This window comes from Centrocercus urophasianus, unplaced genomic scaffold, assembly GCF_019232065.1.
Source record: "Centrocercus urophasianus isolate 14NV4802_14NV808 unplaced genomic scaffold, USGS_Curo_1.0 seq_11, whole genome shotgun sequence".
In the NCBI taxonomy this organism is placed as follows: Eukaryota; Metazoa; Chordata; class Aves; order Galliformes; family Phasianidae; genus Centrocercus; species Centrocercus urophasianus.
The window spans coordinates 48,245,429-48,268,488 of record NW_024884253.1 but is presented as its reverse complement, the minus strand read 5'-3'; the positions used below and the strand labels follow the sequence as shown (position 1 = coordinate 48,268,488).

General features: G+C 35.7%; 1 protein-coding gene across 12 annotated transcripts in view; it reads right to left on the bottom strand.

Annotated features, from left to right (window-relative positions):
• PTPRM (protein tyrosine phosphatase receptor type M) overlaps positions 1–23,060 on the bottom strand; it is a 451,289-nt gene that overhangs the window by 268,049 nt on the left and 160,180 nt on the right. For all 12 annotated transcript variants that reach the window (XM_042839780.1, XM_042839781.1, XM_042839783.1 and 9 more), the window contains 2 exons: positions 10,976–11,150; positions 493–786 (listed from right to left, as the gene is read on the bottom strand). In XM_042839780.1, the coding sequence (XP_042695714.1) occupies positions 493–786; positions 10,976–11,150 (469 nt within the window). The remainder of the gene's footprint in view (positions 1–492; positions 787–10,975; positions 11,151–23,060) is intronic.

The following is a 23,060-nucleotide window of genomic DNA, read 5'->3' as shown; positions in this document are numbered from 1 at the left end:
CTGTGACATAACCTTTGCTGTTACAGAGGTTCTCTTTCCACTTTATCTACAAATTTGATAAACCTGACATTGAAAAAAGGAAAAATAAACTTTATCCAAAACAAATAAAACTATTACAAGCTTGAGATATATATATAAAATAATAATAAAGAGAAGCCAACCTGTCTTCCCAAACATACACCAACAAGAGCAGAGCATAATGAAAGGAAAAATGTTCAGTGGAATATTGCATACCCAATAGTAAAAGTTGCTCACTACAGCACTCTACTCTGATTACTTTAAGGCATAAACAAGTATGATTTGATCCACAAAACACTGTGGCACTGACGGTTTATTTCAAACTCATCCTGGCTATCAGAAGCTAAGATGTTATACTCAGAAATATTCGGTCATACTTCCTGCAGCGTTCTGGTTTAACATGATTGCAAAATAACCTTTGTTTTCAACTCTAGAGCAATGCTTGCAACTGTCAAATCACTTCTGAGTACTCACCAGCACATTTTGTTCTTGTTTTGAGAGCTGGCCCGGGAGATCCAGTTCCTCCTTCGCCTGGTCTTGTAAGTAACACGCTGATCTCATATTCAGTGTCAGGATCCAGGTGTCCAATCTTATAGCTCGTGGAGTCCACAGGTTGTATGTCATACCAGCTTCCGCTTGAAGTTCGATACTCAACTTCCCTTTGAATAATGGGTCCGTCTCCATTGATAGAATTGGCATTCAACTGTATCCACAAGTAAGTTGCACCAACTGAGGACAGCTGAGGTGGAGCAATAGGAACTGGTGGCTCTGAAACACGGTAAGTCACAAAAAGCAGCTGCGATTATACAGGTATTTTTTTCTAGATTCTAAAATATTCAAACAATGGATTTCATACTATATTAGAGCTGAAGACTGCATAAAAATGCAGCTACAAAGAAACTGTTATTACAGATTATCTTACTTGTTTTCCTTAAATTGCAATATGCAAAATCTTTTCCTTAAGCACCTAGAGATTTTAACCTGAAGCTTATGGTCTATGCTGCATAACTTCATACTGTGTGTGCTTTGAGTTCTCCTATTCATTTGATATTAAATGGTATCTTTTAACTTTCAATTTAAAATGAAAGCTGACCTCACGTTTCCTTATCAAAATACAATTATCACTGGATTTTAATATGAAGCCTACTCAGAAATAACATTTTAAAGTTAAAATATGTATTTTAGTCTATTCTTAAACATAATAGTGACTTCTGTCTGAAAACAAAATTAATTATTTTCATTATTTTTCATGGACTGCAATAACCAGTCTTCAGAATTCTGTGCAAGCACAATAAATACAGTATTTTTTAAGTTCTATATCCTGGTTAAGCAGAAAGAGCTTCTAAATGAGAGCTTGGGGAATTCTCAAGTCTACTATTTCATGTAATGGCTTATTTCCACTAACACACAGAAGAAACATTCTGTCTCACTAAGGAAGCATACATGTGATCTTAAGACAGTCTGCATTCAAAAGACATTATAAGTAAAATTTTAAAACTTCTTTTAATTATTATATAATGGACATCTTATTTCAAATTAAGACTACAGAAATAATGTGCAGGCATCATTTCTTTTTAAAGCTAAATAACACATTCACTTTTTCCCTACTGATTAACCACAGAATTACTCTGCTGTCTCAAGCATCGCATCTGCATAAAATTCCCTTTTCCAATGGTTAAATACATTCAAGTAGGATGAAACCAAGCTGTTGAAATAAGGCAGTGTTTGATCCAATATTCTTAACATATCTAACAGCAAACACTGCCTCCTCGTTAAGGCTATGAAGAATACTTAATGAAAGCAGAACATTTGTCTTCCCTAAGCTGTAGATTCAGATTTATCCTCCTCTGCTAACCACTTCCCCAAATGTTGAGCTACAGGTAGTCAAACAGAAAAGAAGAACGATTTATATATTTCATCATTCTCCCAAGAACTCTGAAGCCAGACTTAAAGCAAAGAACATAAAAGAATTAAGTGCAGGGGAGAAAGGAACTCTGGAAATAAGAACTAATATTTCCCAATACATAGCAGACATCTATTTTAACAAACACTTAATTGCCCTAGAGATGCCACTTTCTTTTTTTTTTTTTTTTTTTTTTTCCCCCCACTAACAGAAAAAGCATTAAACTCACAGAGCACTGAGTATTCTGAAGATCACCTATGATCTTCACAGAACAGTGGTATTTCCAATTAGCGCTGTATATTTTTACATAAACTTTAATCTGTGCAACCTGCTAGCAATTGCTGAAACATGACATCACAAAGTTGCAAACACTACACATTTTCACCTTAATAAAATTAATTGATTATCATCAAGAAGAACACAATACAGTTGGCAACAATCTGAAATGTTTCCAAAGATGTCTACTAATTATGACTGACTGGAATAGAGACAATGACGGATTAAATATGCACTGCACAGAGGCAAAAGGAATCTTGTTTACTTTTTCAGATCACTAAGGAAAACACTGTTACAAGCCAGTAGCAATGTATGGCAAACTGATGCCAGCTTTTGGTTCAACACATATTGCAGCTTCCTTGAAAACAGAGTTCCTGAAGTAAGAAACGATGGCTTCATACAATGACAGTGTGCCTGTGCCTGGAAACCATTCTGACTTGACACAAAATGATTTAGCATCAATTTAAATCATTAGGCTGTTTTGTGAACCAAGACGTGAAATGGAACTTTTTATAGAGCATCCTAAGGCATTTACTTAGCCATGCTGAAAGAACAGTTAATTACTTTCAAGTTTCAAATGCTACTAAAGGCTGCTGAAGTTCCATTCAAAATGCAAACTCAGGAGTCAGGTTGCTAAGGTTAGTGGTTACACCAGTTCATTCCAAGTATTACAAGCACTTGCAGTAGTATTTTATCATCTTTTCATCCCTTGGGGTATGTTTTTCGTTCCTTTGTGGCCAAAGTGCAAAAGGTTAATTCAAGTTGCATGATTTCAGCAAACCTTGCGTTGGGTACAGTTTATTTAATACTGGAAGTGTAGTTTAATACTACAAGTAGTCCTTTTATTGGAGATCAAAGTTACATAGAATGAACCTTTCACTATAAATAGGATGCTCCTCATTAAGTGACTGCTTAAAAACATGACCGTACACTTTTATACAAATGGTGTAATATCAAATACAAAGAGCTGGTTCTTCCTTTAGTTAGAATTAGTATTTTTTTAAAGATGCTGAAAAATTTGAATCACATAGAAAAAGTACCAGAATGCATCATCACCACCTTTCAAAGAAAACAGTTTCACCGATGGCCACTGAGGCAGTGTCAAATACATACCATTGAAAATTGTTTTCCAATTAGTATCTTTATAAACGTGGTTCGATAGACCTGTCTCTCCGTAACCATGTACAATCAGGGAAAAATTTCAACTGATTGCTGAAGGTGGAAGATTACAGCAATAGCACTTAAATATGATAGCTTAGTTTAAAGAGTTCTTGTAGATCTCTTTTGTAACAGAAGAACAGATGTAAATAAAGCCATTCAATAAATCCTTTAAAGATAAGTTTTAAAGAGATATTAACTAAGAAAAAAAAAAAAAAAAAAAAAAAAGAAGTTTATTCATAAGTTTCCAGAAATTCAATGCTTTTCACACTTTGGACAGACAAGTGATCTGTTCTTGAATTTTGAGATGAATGTCAATGGGCAAAATCCTTTATAGAAATAAAATACTGGCCACCTTACAAAAAGCCAGATGTGTCAAAAGTCCAATGACTGCAGACACAAAAACTGTTTTAGGCAGATCCTTTTAACGTCACCCTACACTGACTCAATCAATTACAGTAAGAAAAAAAGACAAAGCCTTACGATAAGGAACAGCCTCTCTCGTACAGAGGATAGAAAACTAAGCCACGATGCACAGAAATCATTTTTTCTTATGCACTTCTACATTAGTTGCAAACATCCTTGTAAGAGCAGTTCTTTTATTTACATTGCTCTGTGCTTTAAATTATACAGAACTTCCAAACATTTTCTGCAAGATCCTAACATCTTTGTGTTTTGCAGTCCTTTTAAAATTTTAATAGGAAGGGGAAAGATATCACACTGAGATGCCAGTGGAGATAATGTAAATCTCAGAGATTTAACTGATTTATAAAACACACAAAAATAGGCAGTTATTGTCTGGGGCCCACAAGAACTCCCTTGAAATATGGAAAAAATCTACTCTGGTAGTAGCAGTAATTTTATTTATTTTTGAAGCAAGAAATGTGGAGAATAGAGCCATGCTACATTTCGAGGAAAGAAATATCTATCCTGCAAGCTAATTTTAATTCAAGTGACTGTTAGAGAATGACACGATAATCCCACAATATTATTTAGCACATAATGAGTACACGATGTAAATGATGGTAAAACAGGACATCAATCATCTCTGATGCTATTTCCACATTAATAACTTATTACATAATTACAATTCTTATTAATAATTGTCTTGAAATCAACTAAATCAGCTTTATGTATACAACCATACATACACAACTACATGTGTAGTTATGATTACCTGTATATGAGCATACAGACTGCTGTGCTCATCTTCTGACCAAGCAAACTATACTGGTCATTTGGAAACAGTGGAGAGCAGTGCCACTTTGCAGCACTCAATTGCAAGGTAACACGTTTTCCCATTAAGAAAACAGAAAAGCAGTGATTTTGAAACAACACAATTCTTTGCATAGTACTTGTTCAAAAAAAGTCTTTATGTAATTCCTACCAAAGTATTTAATTATAAAAAAGAATATTGAAATTAAACAACGTCTTATAAGCAGTGCGATGAATAACATTAATACATTTTATATTATTCTTTTTTTTTGAGAACATTTCAGATGAAAACTTGAGCAGAACTAGTACTCTAATGCTATGAAAATTACTTTTAAATTCATCATTTTAGAAAATGTCATTGTTATAATTTATTTTGAAACATTACAAAATGTTTCAGCACCCTTACACAATACGGTTTGCAGGTACTATCTGATTAGCTGGACATTCATAAATAGCCTGCAAAACTGTGTATTGATATTATTCTCCATCCTTAATAAGGCACAGATTGTTCTTTTCCCCACACATGTTTCTCCCAAACCCAATCACTCCGATCACCATCTGTCTGTTTAAAGCCAGCAGCACCTCAACCTTTACTGCTCTCACTTCATCCTCATCTGCCAACCTGATCAGCCTGAAGCCATCCACCTTTTCTGTACTTCCACTTGCTCTGCCTTTTTTTTTTTTTGCTCTCTCTCTCCATACTGTGGTCACCATCTTCACATTCCAAATATCTCTGAATTCCCATTCTGATTCGTTGCTTGTTTACTTAGGCTGTACCTAAAAGGTGTGTCTGCTCCTATTCTTCTAACCAAGCTTCTCCCTAACATCTGCTGTTCCCTCCTGCACTTCCATTCTAGGGCTTTCCAGCCAATTTCCTTTTCCTCAGCCTCTGCCTCCAGTCTCACTCCTACACACATATACATGCTTACACACACACACACACACACACACACAAGAATTTACATGTCTATATAAGCATGGATAGATGTCTCTGTTCCACCGTTAGTTTTTTCTCTCCCCTCCTAGTACTCAGTACTCATGTAGCCCCAATTTTCATTTACCTCCCTCCTCAAAATACCTCTCAGTTTGCCATTCTTTTCAGTCCCAATTCTAACAACCTCATCTAAGTGTGCAGCTCCTTGCTCTTGCATCACTTGTGACCTTTATCATGCACATTTTTGCTTCACAGTACAACTTTAGGGAGGTGGAGATTTGCACACCAAAAGCATGGGAGTGATAAGCTATCAACTTTGGATTCACGTGCCTGGATTTAGCTCAACCCAGAGGAGCTCAGATCACTATGAGCATTTAAATTTCATCCACAGTATATAGAATGTGAGGGGTAGAAGACAACTCAGAGAAGTATCCATTGCACATATCTAAATGGATCCATGGATTCCATTTTTGTTTGCTTTTGTTTGTAGATTGTAAATCGATGCAACTTGAAAGAAAGTATTTACAAGAGTGAAAAAACAGAAATATTCTTGATACAATTGCCCTCCTGAAAAATCCTAAGTTCTTGCTTCAAAGCCCAGTGTCTTCAATGCTGTCGTATGGATTTTTTGCTAAAACAGCTGAACTATCTCAACCGTTTTGTTTGGACACTTTCTCAAAACCTTCAGGCTGAGACACAAACCTATACTGAAAAATATCATCCTAAAGTCAGTTTGCCAAAATTATGAGCATCTGAAAGTAGTACTTCATGACAGGTAAATAACAGTAAAAAGAAATTGTTTTTTTTTTAAAAAAAATAATAGTACAGGCAAACTGATGGATCCAGAATGAAAGATTCATTAGCAAAAGAGAAAACAGATCTACGCATCTGTGTGTATCTAATGTAGGATAGCAGCCAATACCTCAGATAAGCAATTTCTAATATTTACTTCCCTTGTCCTGATCTCAAAATGACTTTGCCCTCCAGAATACAGACTTTGTTCTATGGGTTCAGATGATCTCCAGTTCTGTTTCTGGTGTTAAATCTTTCATTTGAAAAGATGCAGACATTTAAGCTGCCAACATTACAGATGGCTACCTCTCTATGCCCTCACTTAAAAAACTAACAAAATTCCCTTTAACCAATTTGACACTTAGGTTTACCTTGTTTGAACTCAATAAGCAGTCTGAACTCTGTAATAATCTGGTGTCTGCTTAGACAGGCTCATTCTGTTCTTCTAAATCCAATCTGCATTGGATCTGCCCGCTATTAGAAAAATTCAACATGGGGACTGTATGTAGAAATCTAATTTACTTCAGCAAATACATTTAATCAATTCCACCTTACTATTTTCCTTTTGCTCAGTGTTTGATTACTTTTATGTCACCTATTAGATATAAACTGCTGTTCTTTTTATAATAAGTGGGTGATCTGACAAGACCAATTTCATGTCTCCCATTAGATAAAGTGACATTTCAATCCAGTTCTCTGACAAACTTAGATGAGGATACTGTGTAGTTTGAACACATGCACAAGACAAAGCACTTGTCTTTTCAGCCTTTCCTATCAGAACAAACACTTTTGTAAAACTGAAAATTTCCTATTTGAGATTTATTTAAATAGAGCAATCAATACTTTATTTCACCACTCTCTAAAGGACATAGGAGAACAGAAACAAGTTTTTTAAAAAATCCTTTTTTTTTCCTTCACATTTAGAGCTCAGCTAATTGTTCACTGACAGGGGTTTTGCTCACTAAATAGACAATATTCATGTTTACAGCTCTTTAACAAGATAACATGGGATTAACTGACAGCTTTTTAATTGCTTTCCCCTCCTTCCCCTCATAGCAAATAAACCTTGTTAGAACCATATCTGTTCAGGTAAAAAAAAAAAAAAGAAAAAAAAAAGAAAGAAAGAAATAAAAGAAGCTGGCAAATGTTCCTATGTATACATCATCCTCAAAATTAAGATTTAATTCCTATTCCTTTGTGATTTCAGGTTTGCTTTGCAATGTCTGATATTAAAATTCTTCCTGCTGATTTCAAAAGTTCTTGGATCTGGCCTCCAGTCTACATGACATCATATCAAGGCAACACTGCAGACTTTAAAGATGTTTACATAAGAAAGTATTCAGACTCCACATACAGGAAGTTCCTATTTAGTAGAACTACGCCTCCAATGAAGTACTGTGAACACTGTACAAAGTAGTAACCTACTCTACTGTGCACATGTCTTTAGGTCTCTATTTAAAGGCAAAGGCATTTTGGAAAAAAAAATACCTATTTGTTTATTTTCAATTTGTGTTACAAGTTTAGTGAAGAAAAGGAAAGACAGCACAATAAATGCGATGAGATTTAGAATACTGCATCCTGTTCTGAGCTCCCCAGTTCCAAAAAGACAGGGATCTCCTAGAAGGAGTCCAGTAGAGCACCACAAAGATATAAAGGGCCTGGAGCATCTCCCGTATGGGGAAAGGCTGAGTAATCTGGCACTGTTCAGCCTGGGGAAAAAAAGACTGAGAAAGGATCTTACTAATGTTTATATATACCTGAAGGGAGGTGGGAGGCAAATGGATGAGCAAGGTTCTTTTTGGTCATGTGTAGCAATAGGACAAGGAGCAATGGCCTAAAACCTGAACACAGTAAGTTCTGTAACAACATGCAGAAGTACTCCTTTATGGTAAGAGTGATGGAGCACTGGAACAGGTTGCCGTGGAGAGGTTACAGAGTCTCCTTCTATGGAGATATTCAAGATCTTGACCCTATTATAGGATACCAGCTTTAGAGAGGGGGTTGGACTTGCTGATCTCTTGAGGTCCTTTCTAACACCTGCACATTCAGTGATTCTGTGAGACGACTCTTTAACTACCAGGTTTGACTCTCCTATCAGCACAGCAATGTAATTCCAGGGAAATTCCACTTAGTCATCTTGGTTACCCCAATGCAAATGAGAAGAAAATTAGATTCTTCTTTTCCAACGAAGTGAGGGGAATAATTACATCACTGTTTCTACACATACTATTATTAAGCCATCAATAATTCCCAAGTAGACTAAACATTACATGCAATATCAGTATGTTTATCATTATTTATTGATGGTGATGATCTAAAATATATTTTGCTGCACTTAAATCAATCTATTAGATTTCAATTCTGCCAACTAACATTGCAGAAAAGCTGCTGAAAAGAATAGGAAATACAATTTCTTAATTATACACCATCAGTAAGAAAGCATATTTACTAATTAATAATTAGTTCCTAATGTGGCTATTTAACTATTGTCATCTAAGGTTTTACAGCACAATGCTTGATATGGGCCTTTTTAAGTCAGAAGGAATGACCTACAGGTGCTCTCATAGAAGCTCCAATACAGGCAACAGGGATTACCATAATTACTTTGCCACTCTACAAGTAGTTAATGGGATTACACCCTAAGGCTATCCAATTGCACAGAGTGCTCAATGCAAATTTTCTGAAAGAATCTGGATAAACACAAGTGCTTTAATGATATGCTTCATAATTTCATCTACTACACCACCAAACGAGCACTAATAAATTAAAGCACCCTAAATCAAAGAAATTGAGAACACTTAACTACTTTGGTTTTCTATGTCTCCTGTCACGAATGCAGTCAATCTTTTATGTGTCTCATTCAGTCTCATTTATCCCTCTGGTTTGCAATGCTGAAAAGTCTGAAAGATGCCTTATCATTCTTGGTGGGGTGCATACATGTCTCCTTTCTTTCCTAAATTCTATATATCTCTGGTATCTTCTACTAGTGACTAATTACTCTCCAAGCTAACTAACCCATAATCCAAGCTTCTTTTTCACCAATAAACTAAAAAAAAAATCTTAATCCCACATTTATTTTATAAACACTGTTTATAAATGGAAAGATCCCATCTTTCCATTATTCCACTCCCCATTTTTTTCTTAAGTATCTTCCCCCAAGTTTTATTTAATTGAAAAAACTCAAGCATACCTACAGCCTAACCATTAGCCTTCCTACTTTCCCCCCCGTGAGAATTCTACTGTCCTCTTCTCTGCCTCACTTTCATTTTTCTTTTGTAACTTTTAAGGTTGATTATTTACTGTTCCTGCTGTTCTTCAAACTTCTCCTTTAATGCTTCTTTCTTGTATACTTCCGTATACTTTCTATATTGTCTTCAGAGACAAGATCTATGGTACATTTTCAGATATATAACACTTATTCCATACTTCGCTTATCAACCTACATATAAATTACCTGAACAAAATCAGAAATAATTTGGGAAAAGGATTATATCATTTAAAAGGTCTGAAAAATTACACACTTCTATCAGCATGCAAAATTATTAAAGAGGTAGGGGAAATAAAGGAGTGAATCCAAGATCAACTAATAATACAGCTCCTTACACAGTCTACTTTTTGTGAGGAGAACCACCCTGAAGTACGTGCTGATTCTTATAAGACTGTATCATAAGAAATGTATCTTAAATCAAAAGATAAAACCTAGAGCAGAATTTGGAAAGCATAGTATCAAAAATACTACACAAGAATTAGATTCTTACTTGTGTTACTCCTTCACCTATACACTTTTTTAATATCATTAGAACAATTACATGTTCTTGTAGCTGCAGAGCCAAAAGAAAAGAATCCTATTCGACAAGGGACATGGTTTCTAAAGTGAGAGAATGCATAGTAGACGCAACTGTGTCCTTCCTAATTCATAGTGGAAAAATCCAGACCTTCAGTGGATTTAATTTCTGACCTTGCCAACTTGGATCAAATTGTTCTCAGGAAGAGAAAAAGCCTTTCATCTCACTTTTTCTTTTTTAGGCCCAGAACTGATCAGAAAGGGAAGACATAGCACAGTAATGTGGCTCACCAAATTAGGTCCTAGAAAATATCTTTCTTTTTGCTCTAAAAGAACAAAAATAGCACTACATTCCTCCAAAATATTAGTGTAAAGTAAGAAACAACCAAAACCAATTAATATTAAGATATTGTTTTAGCACCGTTTTCTACAAGGAAGGACATCCTTATGCCCATTTTATTCACATATAAGAGTTTCCTGATGTTTTTAAAAAATCTCTCTTCATATGTTGGAAAATGCTTTCTTTCACTGTAAAGTTTTCAGATTTTGAACTAAGTATAGTTTTTTAAATTTTATCTCCACCATGGAAGTAAATAGCCAGTATTAGATTCATATCTTCCAAAAAGTCTTATGCTCTGAAAACCAGAAATGCTGTCTGTACACTACATTTGAGTGAAATATTTAAATGAACAATCCTCAACTAACCAGTTAGCTCTGGTTTCTTCTGTCATTTCCTTGCTACGGCGGGATAAACTGCTACAATTTACATGATCAGCCTGTCTATTGAACCTTTTATCAGTTGTAAGGAACTATGGGTGACATCCTTAGTAAACTAGCAATTGCAGGTCCTCATTCAATACTCCAGCCACAAAATAGTGATCTGATTGTGAAATACCTTTCACTATTAGTTCTGCATAGTTCGATACTCCAACCCCTCCTTCTGTTCGAATCATGCAGCGATAGTTGCCAGCATCCCGCTTCGTGGCATTTACCACATTAAAAAGAGCTACAAATCGTCGAACATTGAACACTTTTATGTTCTTCAAAGGTGCATCCCTCACGTAAATACCCTAGGCAAAGAAACAAAAGTAAAAAATATTGTTAGTCACACTTAAAATAAAAAAAAAAAAACACAATGCAAAAAAAAAAAAAAACCTGAAAAACAATTCTGTTTCTCTTAAGCTTCCCAAGAGAGGAGGAAAGGTGAAGGCAGAAGTCTGCACTATTACTTTTACAGATGTTTACACCGCGTGAGATGCTATTGCCTTCCCATGTGAGTTAAAACATTCATCATCAGTGGGCAACCACTCATGTGGAACAGCTGCTTTCAACTCTTTATAGATTAGCTAATAGAGAAATTGGAGAGCAGTGTAACATTTTACTTGCTTGGCTTACCTTACACAAGTACTTAAAGTTCATTGGTTTTTTGCTTTGTTTTGTTTTTCCTAAAGAAGCATAAAACAGCATACACAGTCTCTATTTTCTACTCTCCTCCACATCTGCTATTCAGCTTACGAATTTGGCACAGCATGGAAATCCAAGTGTGTGGTTGTCATATAACAGAACCTACACCTGGGATTATCAGTGAGTCAGGTGGAAGAGACTTGCCAGGTGAATGATTAGCAAGGCTGAAGTTTCTCAATTTCCCAGTTTCTCAGCACAGCACTGGAAATTGGGCAATTTCTACTCCAGTGGAACATCTTGCTCTCAATTCAACATCTTGCAAGCACAGAACAAGAAAATTATCTACAGAAAGCTGAGGATCACTAGGCCCCTAAATCTTGACCTGCTGTGTCCTGTCATCCAGTGCATGTCTGGAAGAGGAAAAGAGAAGGGAGTAGATGGAAAAGGACAGAGGTGATGTCTTGCCACATCCTCTGACATGAAGCTGAGAGACAGCTCTTATATCCTCACCACAGCTCATGCTCTAGAGGGCCACAAAATAGTCTGGATCCACTAGGAATGGTCAAAGAAACTTCAGAAAATGTAATAACCTAATTATTACAGATGGTTAAAAAAATTATTCACAAAATCTACTTAAAACAGTTATTCAAATGTGTACTTTCCATACAAACATAAACTTTTCAATAAATTGAAGCCTACTGCCATTATTAAAGCATTATAAGAAACTGTGGAAAACCCCAACAAGCACCTCCCCAGAGATGTTATTTTTGAGAAGGCATATGCAACCTTATGGTATTTAATACCAATTACTTTTGGTAGTTTTCCTGAATTCAGGAACTTCAGGCAGGGCAAGGATCCTGCTAGCTTCCATAAACAGTCAACACAATTGGTGATGTCTGTTTCTCTGCCTTGGAATTTATAGTTTAACCAACAGAATTTAAGACCTATATAGGAAACACTGACTTCAATTTGTTATGGCCTTCACTTGTCAGCATACTGCATGTAACCTTAAAGCACCAGGTAAAACCAGAGAGCTACAAGAAATAGTTGCAATAAATTAAACGTATCCGTAATCACAAAACCAAGTCAAACTTAATCATGCATTGGTGCCAAAGAAGCAGGATAATTAATCATAAGAACTGTTTGCATTCTCTTAACACCGTAAGACAAGAATTATTTCCTCTTAAAAAATAAACATGGGTGACACATAGCTTATTAAAAGGAAAAAAGAACACCTATAGGATGCCCAAAGATTGTACTGCCATGCCTTAAAATTTACTCAAGTTATTACCTGACAATTACTTTAGATTACTGCCAGCTCCTAGAATTCCAACTTGCAGATAAACTGACTGCTCTGACATGGTATACATCGAAAACAAAACTTGGAAAGAAGCATCCAAAACAACTGTTGCAAAATTACTATTTTTAATGATTTTGCCACTGTATTATCATTCAAGCAAAAACGGTAGGAAGTAGCAGGATGCAAGATGAATAGGCTGTGTATGTTTTTGGAGAATTAAGATTATTTAAAGTCATATATATTTTTAAATTCTTAAAACAATGACTGATTAGTCCTAATTATCAGAGCTGCTAAGCAGTCACAGATCATTGCTTTAAAGAGCGTTTCTGCAGTTCTCAGACTTCAGACTCGTGCTTATGTTGTATCTACACATGATAGCTTTTTCCTTTTTCTATCTGCAACATCAGGAAGCTCTGCATGGGCTATGTCCTCCTGCCAAGAAATCTGTAAATAACTCTCTAGGAAACAACTTGCCATCACACATAGATTAATTCTAGCACCTATACTAGCTCAGCTGATTTTAAATGCTAACAAGAAGGTCCGCATTCCAGCTGCAGTGCACACCTACCCCTCATGTACGGCTTCTATAGCCAGAATTTAACAGGATCCTCACAAGTTACAACACAACTGAAGAACTGAACAAATATTTTAAGATTGAGAATAATAGAATCATAGCATTGCTCAGGCTGGAAAAGACCTTCAAGATCATCAACTCCTACTGTAACCACACAATGCTACCCTAAATTTAGGTACCCCAATTTAGTTCTTGCTGTCCTTTTACTTACCCGACAAAGGCTATACGATGCTGTTAAAGGGAGGCAAAGTGAAAAGACTAGGCAATGGCACAAGGCAAGATATTCTCTGTCTTGTTCTGGAAGAGCCAAGCACATGAAGAGAGGAGACCAAGGAAAAGTGTGCTGCATTCCCACTCCCTGCTAGCAGTTTCCTGTCATAAACCTATCAGAACCTCCCATTGCCTGCTACAGATCTTTACCTACACAGCCTAATCTCTTTCACCTTCCGTTTATTCCCAAGCATACCAATCTCACCTGATTTCAAGTATCTTAACTGCTGTTCTAAAACAGCAGACATCTTAATCAAATGGATGTGCTACACATCATATCCACTCACATCTCAATAATTTTGACCAAAAAACAGAGAAGCCTTAGCGTGTTTCATAGAGATGCATCATTTTGTTCAAATAATGAAGTTCCATGAGCACTAAAGAGAACTCAGCTTGGCTTCAAAGAAGATTTGAGGCTTTTTGATCCCCGCTGGAATTCACATATGAAACAGATCATTATGGGTGCCTTCAAAATTCAAGAAGGAGTTTCATAATAGAAAGCCTTTATTATAATTATTACAACACACCTGCAAAGTATACGTATATTAGTATGAATAAAGATCATGACTGACTTCTCTTAAATGTTACAAACTCACAAAGTGCAATGTGTCTAATGATATATTAGAACTCTAGCAATCCTACAGAAATCACCAGTATGACATTCCTTACCAGAGCTCAAAGGAAAAAAAAATATACTTCCAAGGAAAAAGCAGTGTTTGAAATAGAGAGAGACTAAAAAACATAATTTGTTTACTTTCCACAAGAAGAAATATAGCTCGGGAGAGCATGCCTTTCCTCTCTTCAGCAAATGAGAATAGTCACTTAACTGATATAAGCCCGAGTATAAATTAATGGTAGTCAAAGTAATAAATTCAAGCATAAGAAGAGTTCAATTCACAGGCAATGAGAAAATAAAAATGAAGAGAGTTAAACACAAAATATATAGGAAAGAAAAACCGAACTAAACCTACAAAGCCCTTCCAAAACCAGTTATTTCAGCAACTGCTAAGTGCAATAAAGAGCATTTCTTCAGAATCAGTCTTATTTACCATTTCACAAACAAATACAGAAATGTTTCTACTTTAACTGCATCCATACAGCCAGTTTCTCTTTCTTTTTTTTGGTGATTCAGCCCTCCTCTCTGACTCACTGCATAGCATCTTCAGGAAGCTGCACAGCTATGACAGTGGGTACCTTTATGGGAGAGTGCATGAACCATATTTCTTTTTCTATATTAACATATCCCTTTAAGCATACTGTATGATAAACAACAAGTGCTTTCTCCATGCAAATTGTGAACAGCTATTTCAGAATACCTAAAAATAACATATTAATACCAAATGAACATTTCTTTACTGAATGTATTAGAAGACACATCCACAATTTTTTAAAAATTTATTATATTTAGTAGCATTCACAAAAATGATTTTTAAACTCAAATGCAAAACTTGGAAGTTTCACAAATGAAAGAGACCATTTATGTTGTCAATTATCTATTGCTTTAACAATAAAAAGCTTCAATCTCAGCTCTTTTCAGATAGATGCCGAAATTAACTGAATTGCAAATTAATAATCTTTATGTGACAGTCCTCACAAATACATCATATCTTCATGAAAATAAACAAAAACCAACAGGTAATTGTAATCTACTAGACTCAATGCAGAAAATAGTTTCATGATTTTCAATGAAACATGATAGCATTGTGTATTAAAGACCATCAAAACAAACCATCAGAGCAACTTTGTAGGGTCTTTCTGGTTTTTGTTCTTTGTGCTACAGTTTCCTATTAAATTCAGTTCACCAGGATAAATACAGTTCTTTTTACTTTGCTCAATAGTTCTGTTGTGCCATGTGAAAGACTGAGGCTTCAATGCACATTAAGCCTGCTGGCTCCTTCTGCCTCTGGGACCTGGAAAACTGCATGAACAGGACATTTCTTTTGAAAGAGAAAACTGCCTTAATCATTTAATCCTAGGCCTGTTTGGAGTACAAAGGCTGCATCCCTAAGGCAGACCTACCTAACAGCACAGAAGAATTTTGACTGCAAAAAAATGGACCGCAAAATGCTGAGATCCAAAAATGAACATAACAGATTCCCCCGGTTGCTGAGAAACCTCTATGTTTTCAAATGTTCAGAGAATGCTTCACCAAAACAAAAACCAACTAAACAAAGCCAAACAAAAATGAATCAAGAATGCCATTTATGCAAAACAATGAATATGATTAATTGGTGAGTCACTGGTAAGAATACGTTTTCTATTAAGCAATATGTAATTTAGCATACAGGTATTCTGAAAAAATCTTAATTTAATCTTGGGATATAAACAGCTTGAAAATTCATTCTTCCAGTACCACTATATTAAATTCACCCAGAGACAGCAAAAAACACCCTAAAAATGCACATCATTTTTCCTTTCTAGGTAAGCTAGAGTGAAAAGAAATAGGCTGATGGTTATTTAAATTAGACTTACAGTCTCATTTAGGCAATGAACTGACACTAAGTCTTCTAAATGAACAGCAATTTAGTAGCAACAAGATATATATTAAAGCTTTCAGAAATAGTTTTAAAAAAATGCAGCAGTAATTCAAAGGGATTGAAGTTCTGGGATCTCATATCCATCACTACCACTGCATTAATCATTCTCAAAGAGTGTTTCAACAATTTTGCCAGAAGAGACTTAAAAGGAAGCATCGGTCAGTTACCCCCTGTTCATACAGGTAGATTAAGCAGTTTTTCATACATTTATTAAAAAAAAGGGTTTGCATTATCCACTTTCAAATATGCACATTTATAAAATCCTGATTAGAGTTATGCCGGTGGGATCTCAAATAACATCAGCAGTGCCAGAAGTAATTTGGTTTAAAACACGTATTAAATCTAAATCAAATAGCAATTAATACCTCAACAAAATTGCTTCACAGAGTTCATATTTTTCATTCTAATAATTTCGATAGTTGACTTTACCTCTGAATTTCCAGAATTGCTTTCATAACCAAGACAACTGCTTGTCAGTCTAGATTACAACCAGTGCAGATCCTGTGATTATCCAGCATTTATTCTATCTGTATAAGTTAACAAGTGTATTTCATTCAAGTAATGAGGCCATGCTGGAAAAAAGATGATTATTGCCCTGTTTGGAATTGCAATACTGTGAGCCAGAACTGCGCTCTGTATGAGTAACTCATGGGCATTCAAGCAAAATGCTATTGTTCTGCCGTTCAGGAAAGATTTCAGGATTCAATATTTTTATGTTTGATTACTTCTCCGTTTCTTCAAATGACATAGCTGCACATAAATCTCTATTTCTTATGACTAAACCTAAATGACTGTTGTAGCAACAAGGTAAAATTGTAAAATATACTGAAGCTACACATCAAGTAGACACATTATTAAATATCAAGCAGCACTATTTATTTGAAGATACAATTAAACATGCAGAAAGTAAACAAAGACATTATTCTATTTTCTGGAGCCACTAAACTCACTGTAATTTACCCAAGGCAGATATTCAGTACTTACATAATGAATTTCTTCTGTTTCGTTCTGACAGAAGCAGATCTCTTATTACTACACAGAGGTTTTCAAAAGGAAAAAAAAAGAAAAAAACACCAACAAAACTGCTAATTTTATATTTTTTACATGAAATGCAAGACTGATTGAGAAATGTTAGTATTCTCTAACAATTTTCCAGTGCTCACAAACATGTAAAAATCTCAAAACTTCTTTCCATTCATCTTTAATGGCACACAACAGAATCCAAAATCATTTGTACAGAATTATGTTCTCAGAAACATCTGGAGAAAACAGAGCACTAGAAAATCTCTCTCTAAAGGATAAGTTTGTTTCATAAAGAAATTATGGCAACTATCCAAGCACATGCTAAGCATTTTGCTGAACCCATAGTTCCATTTATTAGATCATTTAATCTCACTCTGTATCTTAATTCTTCGAAACACTAAACAGTAAGTACTCATCATGCTTTTACCTGTATTATAAAGCTACAAGAGCTAGGATGAACACCTTGCTTAAAAAAAAAATAATAAATGAAGACTATATAAGTGATTTTCAATACTTTGGCTTAGAATTCTGCAGATGCCAGGCACAGGCATATGGAGGGTCTGGGAAAGAGGAGAGCAATGAGGAGAAAGTGAGAAAGGAAAGATCATTAGCATAATTTTCATTTCTACATATGATCGAGAGTGATGTAGGCATTTGTCTGCTTTTTCTCTCAGTTATATAACAGAGCAGGTTAAAAAAAAAAAAAACCACAGAAACAACAATTATCTTTATGAAAAGTGTTGGCTTGTTTGGAAAGGAAAAAGGCATGTAAAGAAAGTCTATCATCCAAGTTTGGGAGACAACTTCAAGTTAAAATCTTTGAAAGTTTTAAACAGCCAGAATAACAGTCAAAACTCATTGATGAGTCCTACAAAGTAGCCAAGGAGAACATGCATTTCATGACAAGAAGCTACACCCTGCTCAGGGTGGAAGAGCTGCCTTTTTGGAGTGTGAGGAAGTAAGAGATGCACATCAGTGGGCAAAGTATACCTCTCAACAGTGAGGACAGTCATAGCGGTAATAATAATAACCAATGCACACATTGGTTTATGCAGAAGAGCAACTCACGTAGATGGGACTGGTTGGAGGTGTTTAATTACTAAGTCAGTCCCATAGTTCAACAACCACCCCCCTAACAGACATTCTCCAATGCTCTGTTTCCCTTCCTATCGTCTCTCCTTTGGGTTTAATTTAATTTAGTCTTTACTTCAGTTCTCTTTGCCTCAAACGAGCTTAAACTGCCCTTGGTCTTAAAAAAGAAGCCTCCATATAGCTCCAATTTGAACACTATGCCTCCCAGCAGGAAGTCTGTACATTTTAACTGCAGTATTCATTGTAAAGGTCACTGCTTCTTTCTCCCAAAGGTCCAAGAGCATAGCACAGAAAGCTGATTGAATTTAGTTCATCAGTTGCCTGACTTGTACATGTCCCTAAGCAATTCTGCTGCTGCTGAACAGCACTTCAGATCAAGACAGTCTTCAGGGTCCAGCAACAGGCATTCCTAACACTGCTGAGATGCAAGTTGAATGTTACCTGCCCCAAGTGGCACAGGTCAGCTATTTCATTATCTCAGGTCTGCCAATCACCATTTCCTATATTATTTTACACTCCAGAAAAACTAGAACATTAATGCATCACAGCAAGGCTCTTGAAAAAGAGAACACTATTTTGGTCCCTTCATTTCCAATTCAGACAAGAATATCAATGTTTGAGTGCTGAAGTTAATCCCAAAGTAACTTTTCTTATATTTTACTTTACCAAATGAAAATATGTGCACAGACGGATTGAGATAGAGAAGAGGGAAGGACCTGTGCATCCCTTCTAGTTTGCATATGTCCATCGACCTCTTTTGGTCACAGGAGATTACTAAACAGAGGATTACAGGCTTGGATAATTTTTTTTCTTGGTGATAAAAAGGCTATTTTCAAGACAGAAAAAAAAAAAACCAACCCCACAACTTATGTTACAAGTCTTCAGATTCCTTACTCCATATATAAGCAGCAAACATTTAATACACTCTTCTCCTTTACCCCTGATCTTCCAATTTCTAAGCCATCCTTAACTGTGCCCATATGTTTCTCATATGGGGGAGCCCAGAACTGTACCCAGTGTCCTAGATGGTCTTTCCAGAGCTGAGCAGATGAGGGGGATCATCTCCCTTGAACTGCAGGCAACTCTCCAGGGGCATCATCTCCCTTAAACTGCAGGCAACTCTCCCCCTGTACAGACCAGAAGGTTGTTGTTCTTTTTGCTGCAAAAGGCTCATGGCTAGTTCATAACTAACTTGTCCACCAGGACTGCCAGATTCTTCCCTGCAGAGTTGCTTTCCACTCTGTCAAGCTCCAACATGGTACATGGGGTTAGTCCTTTCCTGGCACGGGACTGCATTTCCTTTCATCAGTTTCTCAAGGTTTCTCTTTGCACAATTCTCCAGTGGGTCAAGGTCCCTCTGAATGTGGCAGCACAACCCTCTGGTGTATCTGTCACTCCTCCAACTTCGTATTATCTGCAATTCTGCTGAGGGTGCACTCTACTATCATACAAAACAGTGATAAAGAGGTTAAACAATACCTGCCGCAGCATCAATCCCTAGGGTATGCTACAAGTGACTTGTCTCTATAATGCGTTATATCTATTAAAAAGGACAACCAGTACCCATAATAAACAACCTTAATTGCTAATATGCATACAAGATTTTGATTAGCCAAACATAAATATGGCTTAGTTAGTTAGGAAATTGGTAAAAATGATTAGGCTATCAGTATGCGTGTTAAGCCCCTAGTTTCTCTTTTATCCTCAAGGAATTACAATCTCTTGACACAATCCAGTCACATTTGAAGGAATATTTAACTTCTTACCGTATCTATAAAAATAAACATCACAGTTCTGCAAGGTTACCCACAGCAGAAACTCAAACTCAAGTATATTACAGACATCAGACAATGCATAAGGCAGATAATGCAAGAAAAGTTTTCATAAAAGTACGCAGCTTATTAGACATGAAACATCACAAGCCTCATATTCTGTCATTTACAGAACTTTTTGTGTCATGTATACTAAGATTACAGCACAATTAATGAAAAGTAAATAAATTAGAAGTGATTAATGGTAACTAATAGAAAAAGATACTGGGAGCAAGAAAGCCACTAAACATACACTGTACTCAAAAGGGGAACACAAAGAAATTTAACAGAAACTGGAAACGATATTAAATGTTACCGGAATCTAAAAAAAGTTTGGCTTTCATTTATGTAGTAAGGCCCTCTTCTCTCCTTCCTACAGGGCACTAATTTTCACTATAACAGTAAAGTTATCTTTGTAGATAACAGGAAAAAACAAACCAGCATGCACATACATCAGGATACATGACAATATCTTTAGTTTCTACAAGTTGCTGAAATTCTTCTCAAATCAATGGACTTATGAATATTTGCTATGCACAAAGTAGTTTATCAGTCTTAGGAGAGGAAGTTGGAAAAGAGACTTCCTGCACTCCCATAGTACACAAAAGCACCTAGAGATTAGAATCAAACTCTTCATCTAATTTCTGAACATCTTCTATTTGCTCAATTTGGGTTACAAGTTCCATCTTTTCGCATAAATAAGTTGTTAGTAAGTGCAGATTATTTATTTTTAATAGGTAAAATTCTGCTTCATACTAGCACTTCTTAGTACTAGGAAAAGGTTTGCAATGTTTTTTCTCAAGTGTTTCCACATTTACCCGTGAAAATGACAATTAACGAAAACCTCGGAAAGTTCATGCTCTAACAGGAAATTCTTATAAAACTCAAGGACATGGATTCAACTCTGGGGATATTTTATGAGACTTACATAACCAAGCAGAGGCTGTTGTACAGACGCCCATAATACTTTGAATATTCTACATCATTTTCATATTTTGCCAGGAGTTGGTTCTTGCATTGATTCTACATCTTCACAAGGCTGTTTTTTGATACCATCCAGATGTGTGCATGTATGTGTATGTATTTTTAAGGAAATAATTTGTTTTCTAGAACTTTTTCTCATTCAGAACTTCTATTTCCTGTTGAATAAATAATGCATTCAGATTTTGCAGTTTTTTACGAAGAGGAATACAATTTTTCATTCTCTTCATACCTTCAGAAGATTATCTCAAATAAATGATAAATTGAAAGACAGCTTTCAGGAGAGAGAAGAAATATCAAATCCCGTATTAACAGGTAATAAACTGTACACATAACAGAAGACTTGCCACAGTGGTCACACTGTTCTTTCTTTCTTGGCTGCAAAGACAGTAGCTTCTGTTCTGTACATATAAACCATAGGTTTGAAAGATTTGATCTTCTCCCCTTCAATCAGAGAACATCCATTAGCATCCTGCTTTTGTTAAGTCTGATGCTGTTACTTTTCACAGTTGTGACATACCTACTAAAAGATCCTATTGTTATTTCAAAAAACTTTTACCCTTAGGTCCACATATCTGCAGTACATGTATCTTAATAATATTCTCAAGTAATTATTTGAATTTCAACTATTTTTAGAAGGAGATCAGGAAAAAACGTGGAAATGATTAATCTCTTTCACCAAATGTAGCTTTCCAATGCATTTTTGAGGAACATTCACCCAAGAAATGCTGTCTACATTAAGTCAAGGTACAGCTGTCTGAAAAGTGTAATTGCCACATGTTTAGTGATGTTGTAACTAACCTTTATGAATTAATACCAAAGAATTTCATGATACCTGGCTGTTACACGAACTGCAGTTCCCCTGAAATGGCACTCTATATTGCTTTGGGAGCCAGCAGCACACAGAAGCAACTGAATGAACCAGCTGTAAATTGGGACAAAAGGCAGACAGAGAAGTGTGCAGAGTAAAGAGAGGAAGTCAGGTCTGAGAAGCTGAGGAACAATTTGCAAACAAGACAATTTAAGAACCTGTGTGATTTAATGAATGTGCCTCTGTCAAAGATGTCATTCAAGTCAGTTAAAACTTTTCCCAGGATTCTTCTAACTGTACACTGATATTTCAGATGCCTGATTTAAGTCTTGGAGGTCAACTCCCAGAAGTGATGATCACGTGCTACTGCAGCTAGCACCAGTAAACACTGAGCATGGAAGATGCTATGTATTGCCTCACATGCAGAAGATCAGGTACAGGTAACTCAGACTCTGTTTCCAGACGTAAGAGGTAAGTTTTGATTTCCCAGTGCCTATGATCCTCAACTACAAAATGAAGATCCTATTATTCCATCTCAAGTATCTTAATATTGTGTCGTTCTAAGATTAGTGGTAAAAATTCCATATAGAACTTTTAGAATTAGAATTTAGAATTTTATAGAAATTTCCTATAGAAAAAAAACCATTAGTATGTAGACTAAAAAATGAATGCTCAAGATATTCAAACTTCTAAGGCTGCTGAGGCACAATTTTTCCCACATATAGACCTGAAAATAATTATTTTGATATTCAATCAGTTTTCATTTTATAATCATTTCAATTTCAGGTACCATTGAGTATAATATTATGTGTATGTAAATATGCAATATGTGCAAGTTCACACTTCATCCAGCTGCAAAGAAGAAAATCTTTATGTGTATATCTTGGGCTGGCAGTGAAAGATATTTCCCAGTTTTTAAGTAAACCCACAATTTTTTGAAACTTCGTTTTTATTTTTAAGCTACTATTTAAACTTGTGGCTCAAAGGATTCCAGCAAAAGTAAGAAAATAAATATTGTTCTTTTTTCATTGCGCTAGGTTACCCTCCAGAAGAAGGCTATTTCCAAAACAGCACAGATTATGCAGTGTTTTTTCTTCTGCCAGTTTACTAAACTCTAACTCACAATTTTCCAAGGACAATGCCTCAGCTTTGTGTGTTCTGCATGCTTTTTTTTTTT